The following is a 12,075-nucleotide window of genomic DNA, read 5'->3' as shown; positions in this document are numbered from 1 at the left end:
AAAGAGGACGCAGTACCCACCAAGTACGGTCCAACTGCTTTACCATTTCTTGGATAAATTCAAAATAAAAGCCCAATTTTAGTTGGTTTGTCTGTTTGATAGGGGTGATTGCAATGACAACTTGTGGGTTTGGGTTTTTTTTGGTTGGGGTCAGAAATGATTTGATTCGAATTCTCTCACGTAAATAAACCTGGATTTTTACAGCGTACGGAATTTCAATATTTTTTTTATATTTCATTATTTAGGGTTATTTACTGATTGACATAGAAAAAGTTTTCATATTTTGCCAATAAACTTAACTCAGTAAAAATGTAATTTTAGATTTTTAATCTAGATAGCTGTGTCTTGTGTCAATGGTATAAGATTAAGCTATCTAGACATCTTAATTTTTTTTTTACTGAGGTAAGATTATTTGCTAAATGCGAAAACTTTTTTTTCTATGTCAGTCAAGAAAGATCCCCAAATAATAAAAAAACCTAGAAAAAATATTTATAATCCCTTATACTGTAAAAATTCATGTTTATTTACGTCATTGCAATACATTATAAAAGAAAACCTTTGATAAGGTCAGGGTATAATTGTGAATTGTGAAAAAAACACGAATCCCTCCTGAACTCGTCTGAATGTGGTTTTAAAAACAAAACCATAAAACACGAGAAAACGTTGTAATTCAAAGGTCAGTTTGCGAACTGAAAGTAATAAACGTTGTTAGCGAAGGTTAGATTATTTTTAGTGCACTAAAGAGGTCATTCATTAAGTGCTGAACCCCAAGGACGGGTTAGCGTCGTCAATGCACCTCACGGGGTTCACTGTAGGGATTTCTAAAGGTTCTTTGTAGCGTCCCTTTGGCTCCGAGTTTCAACCCCCTTTCTTTCCTTTTACTGTACCTCCTTTCATATTATCTTTGTTCCATCATGCTATCCACCCTCTCCTAACAATGATTTTAAAGTGGAAGCGGGAGGGAGGTTTTCCTCCTGTTACACCTTTCAAACCTACCTACTCTCAATTTCCTTTCTAGCCTTGAATGACATCGTAGGTACCAGTGTTTGGCCTTTGGCCTAAACTCTATATTCCATTCCATTCCATTACGTGCTGGAGGTCAGTTATGAAATGAAATTAATTTTCTAAATCGTGTATTATAATATGAAAACCAGTTACAAGCATTAACAGTTTTTCAGGTCATTTAAATATATCTTAAGTTGAAATTTGATATAAGCTTCATGAATGCTGAAGGTCGTATCCTCAATAAGAAAGAAAAAAAAAACAACATAATCAAATGTCATTTCACGATCATTTTATTGATCATCTTAGGTCAACTTTTTGTAAATCTACAGAGCAAGTTGAAACTCATCTCGAAGAATCTTTTAACCGCCTTTTTAATGATAGATAAGTAACCCAACAACCTAAAACCACTTTCAAAGACCAGTTTATATTATGATCGCCTACAGGGCCAGCAAACGTAGCCTTAAGGAGGACACCCAGCACTGGGGATGAAATCAAAAGGATTGTGTGATTGCGTCATTGATGGATCCGGCAAAAGAACAGTTGCCCAGTAAAAGAACGAGTTTTCAGTCCTGCTTCGTTTAATAATGTTTCTCAGTACTGTTAGAAATGAATACGATTTGAGTCATCCCAGATGCATGAGAGAGAGAGAGAGAGAGAGAGAGAGAGAGAGAGAGAGAGAGAGAGAGAAATTTTATCAACAGTATATCATCTTCACACTAGGCTGAATTTATTTTAATTTACAAGAACCATAAGATATCAGAGAGAGAGAGAGAGAGAGAGAGAGAGAGAGAGAGAGAGAGAGAGAGAGAGAGAGAGAGAGAGAGACATTATAATTTACTTGTACACGCTCTCCACACAGCTTTGCATTTGCCTGGGTTATAATTCAGCCCACAAAGACCACTAGCTGAGAGAGAGAGTGTATTTAATTTTCACAGGTCCACAAGATGCGTGTGTGTGTGTGTGTGTGTGTGTGAGAGAGAGAGAGAGAGAGAGAGAGAGAGAGAGAGAGAGAGAGAGAGAGAGAGAGATTACTCTTAAAAGGAAATGTTGATATCGTAGTCAATGTCATTCGGAATCAAATATTGTTCAATTAAAGTGCAACTGAGAGAGAAGAGAGAGAGAGAGAGAGAGAGAGAGAGAGGAGAGAGAGAGAGAGAGAGTAAACGGAAACCGTAGCCAGGGGGCCTGATCTAAAGCAGTGTCATGGCCAGTGAACGTACTGAGATGATCTCACAAGGGCATTTGCAGGCTACACGAAATCTAGAGGGAAATGGGAAATTTACTCCTTAAGTACGGACGTATGTACGTTACCTCGGCCACGCTGCAGCTCTTGATAGTGAATAAATGTGGAATGATGAATGTAGATTATAAAATAGTTTAAACAAATATAAAATATTTAAGAGTTAAATTATAAGAAGCAACATATTAGATGAAAATTCACTGTCACTCTCAGTTGAATGTCCATTCAATAGCGAGAAAATATTAATGAAAACCCTGCTTTTAATTTTATTTACACCTTTTCTCGGCCGTGACATATTTCATAATAGTTATTGATGATAAATCTCTAAATATGTAATATCAAAAACAAAATATTCCCGTTATCAGTCATTAAGAATAATGAACAATTTCAAACTACTATTTGGAGGCAAGAGTTCGTGCTGGCAGGAGGCCAACCTTGCTAAAAGTAACAGCAAGAAAACCAAAGAATTTGACTTCCAACGTGTGATATCTCAGTCAAGGAGCATTTTTGAAAATATCATTTATCCTCAACGTAAAGAATGAAGAAATTAGTTCCTTCCGTATTTTCCTAAAGAATGCTAATGTTGTGAATTATCTTTCCAGGAATTTACCACAATGGACACATCTTCAGTCGACTTCTTTTGGTCGGAGGTAAGGGATGCTGAGGTTTTTAATTTGGTTATTATATGTGTGCAAGTGCATATGCACGCATACATACATACATATATTATATATATACAAGGGTAATATCATAATCTTGAATGACTTGTGTGGAATCAGCTTCAAAATTTCCTTGGAATTACTTTTAAGATCACTATTTTACGAGGCGTTGAAATCACTTGAAGATTCTCGTGTGATGAGGGTAATATTTTCTATAGTTTGATTTCTAATAAGACAAGAATATTAACGTGTGTTTGTGTTTATAATTAGTACGTAGATACCGAACACACACACGCAGATCAGATATATTCATATTTAAACGTATATATATATATAATATATATATATATATATATATATATATATATATATATATATATATATATATATATATATATATAAAGTCACGCATGTAGAAGTGACTGAAACTCAGATATATACATATATATATATATATATATATATAGATATATATCATATATATATATATTCATATATACATAGTTTGTATATATATATACATATATATACGTTACAGACTATTTGCTTTAATATTTTTATTTTCAGTCAGATCTGATTAAAAACTAAACCGAGTTCACAACTGGAAGTGATGAAAACATGATAAAAGAATGTAATCCTACCAAGCCTAGAGTATCAGGTGGTTGTCAACGCTTTTTAAAACAGTTGTCTAAAACCTCAGAGGAATGTTCAATAAAGAAACCAAATTAATCATTCTGAGTGTAATATTACCAGTATGATACACGTCACTGCTTCCTCACAGGCTGTCAAGAGTGAAATGCTTACAAAAAGCCTTCATCTCTCTCTCTCTCTCTCCTCTCTCTCTCTCTCTCTCTCTCTCTCTCTCTCTCTCTCTCTCTCTCTGTCAGTATTTGTAGAATTAATTCGAAATTTAATTATATTCCGAATTCATCCATATCCAGGTAAATGGTTTTGTATATTTGCAAGTTTCAGTATGATTTGTCCGTCTGTCTGCCTGTCTATCTGTAATCGGTTTTGTGATTTTATCATCTGGAGAGATCCTTCTCCTCTCTCTCTCTCTCTCTCTCTCTCTCATCCTGACAAAATTAGTTTTTAGTTTTCCTCAAGCATACTATAATAATTATATATATATATATATAATATATTATAAATTAATATATATTATATTATATATAAATATATTATATATATATATATATATATATATATATATTATAGAATACGAATATTATAAATAAAATCTAGTATATAATATATAATATATATATATTCATTAATATATAATTATATATCTAATTTCATAGTAAATATATATTATATATAAGTATATATAATATATATATATAGATATTTATTTATTATATTTCATATATATTATATTATTAATAATATATTATTTATTATATTATATATATATATATATATATAATTATATATAATATATATATATTATTATATATTATATATATTCATGAATAACGGTTCCATACAGAATATTTCATTTTATATTTTACTTTCAGTCAACTCAGATTGAAATCAAATGATAACAAAGCGTGATCTGTCCTGCAGCTTACTCGGGGCACATGCTAAAATCTGCAGACAAATAGGTCGTTGTTTCACCAACGAAAACTAAAATAAACAAGCAAGTCAAGTATTTCATTAGAAATAATTTTTCTGTACTGTTTATTTTGCACATTATTTACCTTTTACATTTATATTTTAATGAATAAATCATAAATCTTTAACTCAATACGAAACATCTTTTCAGACAACAACAATAAAGTAGTTTGTAAGCGAAAAATCAAACTAAGAATGAAATTGAAAGTGATATCAATGGATTAAGAGTAGGTGTACCGAGCCTAGAGCATCAGAGATTTCAACGCTTTATAAATAGTTATCTAAAACTTCAAAAGAAGGTTCGATAAATAAACCATATTAGTCACTCTAATCTCTCTCTCTCTCTGCACAAGTACCATTAACCCAAAATTCAATTATGTTTAAAATTTACTCTTATCCAGATTTAATGTTTTTGCTTCATTTTGAGTTTTGACTATTCTCTGTCTGCCTGTTTTCCCAAATTCACTATTCAATTATTTAGTGATTTCATCCTATCGAGATAAGTATTTTAGTGGATTCATCAGATAAAAAGATCCTCTTGCCCTCTCTCTTTCTCCCTGACCATATTAGATTTTAGTGTACTTATGCATAATATATATATATATATATAAAATATATATATATATAATATATATATATATGTATATACATATACATATATATATATATATATATATATATTATAATATATATATATACAATATATATATATGATATATATATATATATATATATACACACACACACACACATATATATACTATATATATATATATATATATATATATATATCTATATATATATATATATATATATATATATATATATATATATATATACTTACAATTATTTACAGAATATTTAATTTTATATTCTTACTAACTTACAATAGAGTTTAAAATTATATAATATAAAGTCTAACTTAGATTAAAAATGAAAGTGGTATCAACAGATTAACAATAGCAATCCAACCAAGGCGTCGGCATCAAGTGATTTCGACGCCATATGAATAGGTATCTGAAGGCCCAAAGGGGATTTCGATTTAGAAATCTTATTAGTCACTAGATTGTAATTTTACCTGTAAGACACACGTCATTGCTGCTACGAGTGCTTTGTTTACAAAAAAGTCTCTCTCTCTCTCTCTCTCTCTCTCTCTCTCTCTCTCTCTCTCTCTCTCTCTCTCTCCATATAACATTAATTCAAAAATTAAATGTGTTACAAATTTACTCTTATCCATGTAATTGTTTTCGTAAATTTACAAGTTTCAGCTCTGTCTGTCTGTCTGTCTGTCTGTCTGTCTGATGTGAATATGCTTTGGTACTGGTTGACTGTTGTGGATTGCAACTGGGCTAGAGGTACATTCTCTCTCTTTTTACGCAGAAATGGTGAAGACAGGTAAAACAGCGCCATCAACTTGACTTTGGTATGGAAATGAAAATTGAGTTTGGCCTAGGTTTGGATAGGTGACCTCCAGTGAACGCCATATCACATCGCACATCTGCTCTAGAGACGACATGCAGGGTAAAATATATGGTGTTAGCAACCTCATCCTAAAAATCAGTGCACAAATCAGTGGTGTCACTGTCAATTGGTCACAATTAGGCCTGAGAGGCGGATGGGTATCTAGCAGGAAGACACGCTATCGTTACAATATGGCATGATTACTAATGAATGAACATATTCATAAGAAACATGCCTCCCCATACAACCTCCAGCTTTTTTGGGCTGGAATAAAACCAGTGGAAGTCAGTAATCGAGTCTGTTTCCCTCCACTGCCAAGCATCCCTAGATTCTTATAATCTTCTTTCCTTTCGGGGTCTGGTCTATCTAAGGGCATTGTACATCCCATTCCATTAGTCCATGCATCAGGGTACTTCATTCCAGAAGGTAGGGGGGCGGGGTGGGGGAGCGGAAAGAAAGTGAAGTCCATTAACCGTGTTGGCTCTCTAAAGGCCTCCATCACTTTGCTGCATGAACTTATGACCTCTTGGTAAAGTGGTCCCGTGGCTGTATACAGGTTTATTGACGTTATATTGTATTTATTCTAAAAAGTCTGTCTCTTTTTAGTACTACTATTCTTTTGCATCGCTCTTCTCTCAATCAATTTTGCCTTCCTGTCTTCATTTTATTTTGTTACCTCCTTGATTCTGTTGACACGTGGGAAGCATTTTCACCCACCTTATTACACAGGTGATGCCCCTGACATGTTATAATAACGAAACGTTTAAGTCCTTTTAGGTTGCTTTTTGTTGATGAGCAATCAAGCTGACAGTTGGATTTACACACCTATAGCAAAGGTGCACGAGAATTCTTCGTCTATTTCTACTAGTAAGGGAGTTAACCTGTCGAATGTACAACAGGTGTCGAGACACGGACCCTCTGAAGGGAGTGGCTGAGTCTGTTGTTCGGTGCACTCGGGGACATCAAGAATGGCCATACCACGAGGTTCCACATGGACTTTGGAGTCTTCCAACTCGCGCCTTGGTCGACCATTTTGGAAATTCCTTCCCAGCCGACGTGTTCGCCGATGAATCCATCGACCCAAGTCAGCGTTTTTGAGGAATTCCTCGGCTTCGACCGCAGTTGCGCTGCCTTAATAATTAATACTCTGTGGTAACTGTTGAAGGCGACCCTTTGGTGATGGGATGGGGTTACAAAGGTATACAGCGCTGCCATCTCTGCACGCCCTTCCATGGGATGGGAAAGGGAGGAGAGAAGGAGACGAGGATATGAGCTCCTCTTTGTTTATGAAAATTATAATGACTTACAGCACCCTTTATAACAATCAAACACTCCTCCAGTGACTGACACTCCTCGAAAAAAACACGTCTGTCCAGAGTGGGCGGTCGAACGTGCGGTGCAACAAGCGATTGCAATGCTGTTTAATAAAGTCTGGGCCCAAAATCAGCCTGGCAGGCCACCACAGGCAGCAGCAGCAGGCCAGGCAGCCAACACAGTCTGGCTCACAATCAGTAGCGCCACGACCTTAGAGAAGAGACCACATTACTCGCGAAGTCTCCCACTCTGACATTTCTCCTTCAGTGCATAAAACAAGTTATTTCTGTCTCTCTCTTCCTTTAGTTCGAATCGAAGGCAGAACTAAGAGTTGAAGATGGGAGAGAGGAGTGAAGTTGCCCGTTGCATACATTGAACCAGCCGATTTTGATAGTGATTTGTTAACTTCTTTTTCTTGTGACGTGCAAAATCTGCCCTTTCAGACTGAAATGGGACTTTACTCGAGATCCCAACTTGAGACTCATTTGCAACAAGCAGCAATCAGTTGTGAGTAGATTTTCAGTGTTGTTTTAATTAGTGGTGATGATTTTGGATTATACGACTGTGTATTAAGATATATTTTTTTTTTAAATCTGAGACAACAAGACCTTGGTGGCTAACAGGTGATGAAACAGATGTAGACAACAACATCCAGTGCTCTCTGGGATTCATCTGAGATTTACTCGACTTCCTGTGAGATTTTGGAACGGCCTTCCTGGCAGTGGTCGAAAGTTTATCAAAGCTGTGCACGATTACCTTCGTTTTCCTAACGTAGTGCGTTTATGCATGCCTACAATTATCAGTTTTCAGATATCTTTGTTTTGTGTTGTTTCTGTTAATTTATTTCCTTTTTACTTTTTTTTCACAAGCGAACATTTTATTCCGTGAATACATATTTTGCAAGGTAATGTGCATTCAGTATAGTTCCATATAATAATAATAATAATAATAATAATAATAATAATAATAATAATAATAATAATAATAATAATAATAATATATTTATTTTGGAACACAAGTTGCCTACAAACTATCAAGAGCAAACTAGCTCAAAACTATTTTGATAAAAATGTAAAACGACCAAAAATCTTGCCAGCGATGTGGGCGGCTCTGAGAAAATAATAATGATAATAATAAAAGGATATAACCAGTCATTTTCTTTTACCTTGTTTCGCTCTGTTTATCCCAGCAGAAGATTTCGGAAGACAGCCGACGTGTGGAAAGGTTAAAAGCTTGTAGCTTTTCGTGCATGTGAAAGGAACGGATTGGTCAAAGTCTTTTTGACTTGTGAATTGATTAAAGGTTATTTTTGTCGTTTAAAAGGTGCTAGTTCTTTCTGTCCATATGGGGACGCTGGTTTGATTAAAGTAAGTCTCAGTTCTTATACGAAGAAAATGAATTCGTTAAAGAGAACTGCTTTTTGGTTGAAGGTTGAAAGTGGTAATTCTTGCTTATCAACAGCATCAGTCAGTTAAGACTCGCGGATTTTTTATCAAGAATTTTGACAGATGACTTTAGGGTGGTTTAAACTGATGTGAATATTGCTTAAAACTTAGATTTTTTTCCCCATCCATATGAAAGGCATTTATGATAGATAATAGAACGTGGCAATCAAAATTACTGTTTTTAACTTTCGTAATGAACACGAATGGTAAATTTTGTCAATTACCGAGTACCATTAGCTGCAATTCTACTCGCTTTACAAATTACGTTATCTGTTCTTACATAATAATAATCTTAGCGTATACGCTGTTGTTAACTTGGCCAATTTTCGTAATCCACCATCCCCCTTTCTCTCTCTTTCTTTGTATAGACAGTTACACACACACATATATATACTAAATATACATATATGTATGTGAGTATGTATAGAGAGAGAGAGAGAGAGAGAGAAAGAGAGAAAGAGAGAGAGAGAGAGAGAGAGAAGTGTTCCTTAATCACTCTCCAAATGAATTATATATATATATAGATTATATATATATATATAATATATATTTATATATATATTATATATATATAGTGATAGACATCTTTAATTTGCGAGTTACTAAGGATCACAGTTTCTCTGTCTGTCTGTCTGTCTGCCTTTCTGTCTCTCTTTACAAAGTCGTTTTAAATTAACCCTGTTTGCATCTCCTATCTCCTGACGTTGCCTCACCCCCTCCCTTTACCCACACCCCCTTAACGCCCTTTCACCGCCCCCCCCCCCACCTCTTTCTCCCAGCTTACAAAATGTTAGCTGTTTTAGACTGGAGGTCCCCGGACGGCGAACACCCACGATTGCAGAGTAGAAAGATGACGACGGGTCAGCGTGTTGCAGACCTGAAACCACTTTCAGTTCAGCCTACTTATGCACTTCAGTTTCTTACAGTTACTTCTCCCTTTTGGTCTTCGAAAAGAAATCTCGATTCTTGGGTTCTTATTCTTTTTCTGTGAAGGTTTTCCTGTCAACCCTCATTTGGTCCATTCGGAGATCCTCTCTCTTTTGTTCGTCTGCGTACTTATGTATAAAGATATCAATCGTGAATGTCAACTGGGGATGAATGATTTCAGTTAAAGCCTCGTGAACATACGTATTCAAAACCAGATTTGGTCATCAATAGTTTTCTTGATAATTGATCTTGAATTTTAAATACTTAATTGGCGATGCATAAATATAAGTAAAATACTAAAAATGAAAGACGCGGTAGAGTTATTATTGAAATATATGTAAAGCTCTAGATCTCAAAATCGAAATGAAAAAACGAGCTTTGTAAGCTCCCAGAGGGTAAATTGAAAGCTTTTGATATCTTAGGAAGATGAAATGATTATGAATCATGTTCTTCAACAGCTGAGATCTGAATCGCAATGAAAGGAGGGCAACAGCTGTTCTTGGCCTCTGGGTATTTCATGTGGGTATGAGGGCGTGACCTTCAGTGGGATTTTGAAGGTAATGCAGTGGGCATATCTCTGGGTATATGACGGATCTGGGCATATTTCTGTGTATGTCTTATGGCATATGTAAAAGTAAAGTTATTTTTAGTGTTATATTTCTTGGCGTATTTGTGGGTATGTGTCAAATTACTAGACATTTTTATGGACTTGTATTTATGAGTATAATATTAGGTATATACAAGTGCACACGGCCTTATTAGAGGTATACTCTCAGTGTGCACGTAAAATTACAAAGCTTCATTTGCAGTCAATGTTTGGATCTGTTTTATAAAAGAGAATTCAAGATATTGTATGAGAATTAGCAAAGGTTTCTCGAATGTCAGGCGTAGGAAATAACAAAAGAATTATGCGATGTAGTCAACAGCCCTTGACTTCATTTAAATCATTCCTGCTAAAGAAAGAACGCAACTTTTTCCATTTTCCTTGACTCCCATCATCTTTGATCCTTCGACTGGCCTTCTTGTCTCTCCTTTCGGGGCCAAAACCCATCACTGTCGCCTTTCCCCCTTCTTCCCCAAGCATGCATCGGGCTTGGGCTACAAGAGGGCATTGGGAACACCCATCCCATTGACCTGTGTCGAAAAATTAAATAAAAGCACATTTCGAGGTCTCGACTTTCATCATTGATTCCCCGTGAAAGAGGAAAAGGCGTCCTGGGAGGGACATTGAGGAGTGAGGGAGGGAGGGAGGAATATAACTAGCTGGCCCTGACCGCAGGGAGGAGACGGATGAGTGGGAGAGAAGAGAGTAAGGAATGGAAAGGGTGGATGGTGAAATGCGACAAGTAAATGGAACAGGAGTAAAGTCGATAGACAAAGAAGAAGAAAGTGAAAAGGGTATTGCAGCTGTTTCAGTTGTCCTGAATAAGGATTAGGAGAGGAAATTTATTATTATTATTATTATTATTATTATTATTATTATTATTATTATTATTATTATTACCAGAAATATACAAATAGAAATGAATAGATTATTGGAGCTACCTTAGTTGTGACAAGTATTGCTTAAGAGAAGAAATCTTATTATTATTATTATCATTATTATTATTATGATTATTATTGGACAAATTTACAAATGTCATTATCTGCAAAAAGGTAAAACTTAGAGGGAAAAAATAACAAATTGATAAAAACCAATATATATATATATATATATATATAAATATATATATATATAATATATATATATATATATATATATATATATATATATATATATATATATATATATATATATATATATAATATATATATATATATATATATATATATATATATATATATATATATATATATAATGTATCTCATTCACTAAACTTGACAAACAACTAAAACGTTATTACAAGGCACTTAAAGTGTTACATGACAGTCCCTCATCAACAATGTACAGCGACGATGACAATTCACCACCATAGCAGTAGCAACATAATAGCACATGAAGCAAACAGGATTCATGTAATAGCATGTGACAATAGCACTCGTAATGAATATCATCAATGAAAGAAGGAGAGAGAGAGAGAGAGAGAGAGAGAGAGAGAGAGAGATTTATCAATTGAATAGCTGTGGTTGATGCAGCAACGGAAATACAGTACTTTATTATTTGATTATATTTGAGATTAAATTAACTTAATTATCAATGCGAACTTTATGCTATTACTTCTGTAATTGTTATTCTCAATGTTCTTATTCTCCTGCGGATATCGGCATTCAGTGACTTCAAAGACGGACTTTGAAACGGGACATACAATTGGACCCTGGTGAGGGAATGAAAGTTTCAAATATTGCCAATGGGAGTGTGTAGCATCTCCGATGTGCTAGTACTAAACATGGCGGAAGCTGAATGGGA

At 34.6% G+C, this 12,075-nt stretch overlaps 1 protein-coding gene across 3 annotated transcripts in view; it reads left to right on the top strand.

Moving 5' to 3' along the window:
- LOC135205303 (serine/arginine repetitive matrix protein 2-like) overlaps positions 1-12,075 on the top strand; it is a 140,390-nt gene that overhangs the window by 30,937 nt on the left and 97,378 nt on the right. For all 3 annotated transcript variants that reach the window (XM_064235724.1, XM_064235722.1, XM_064235723.1), the window contains exon 3: positions 2,848-2,895. In XM_064235724.1, coding sequence (XP_064091794.1) covers positions 2,860-2,895 — 36 coding nt within the window. In that variant the 5' untranslated portion in view covers positions 2,848-2,859. The remainder of the gene's footprint in view (positions 1-2,847; positions 2,896-12,075) is intronic.

The sequence above is a fragment of the Macrobrachium nipponense genome, chromosome 49, assembly GCF_015104395.2.
Source record: "Macrobrachium nipponense isolate FS-2020 chromosome 49, ASM1510439v2, whole genome shotgun sequence".
In the NCBI taxonomy this organism is placed as follows: Eukaryota; Metazoa; Arthropoda; class Malacostraca; order Decapoda; family Palaemonidae; genus Macrobrachium; species Macrobrachium nipponense.
This window is presented reverse-complemented; position numbering and strand designations above follow the sequence as displayed.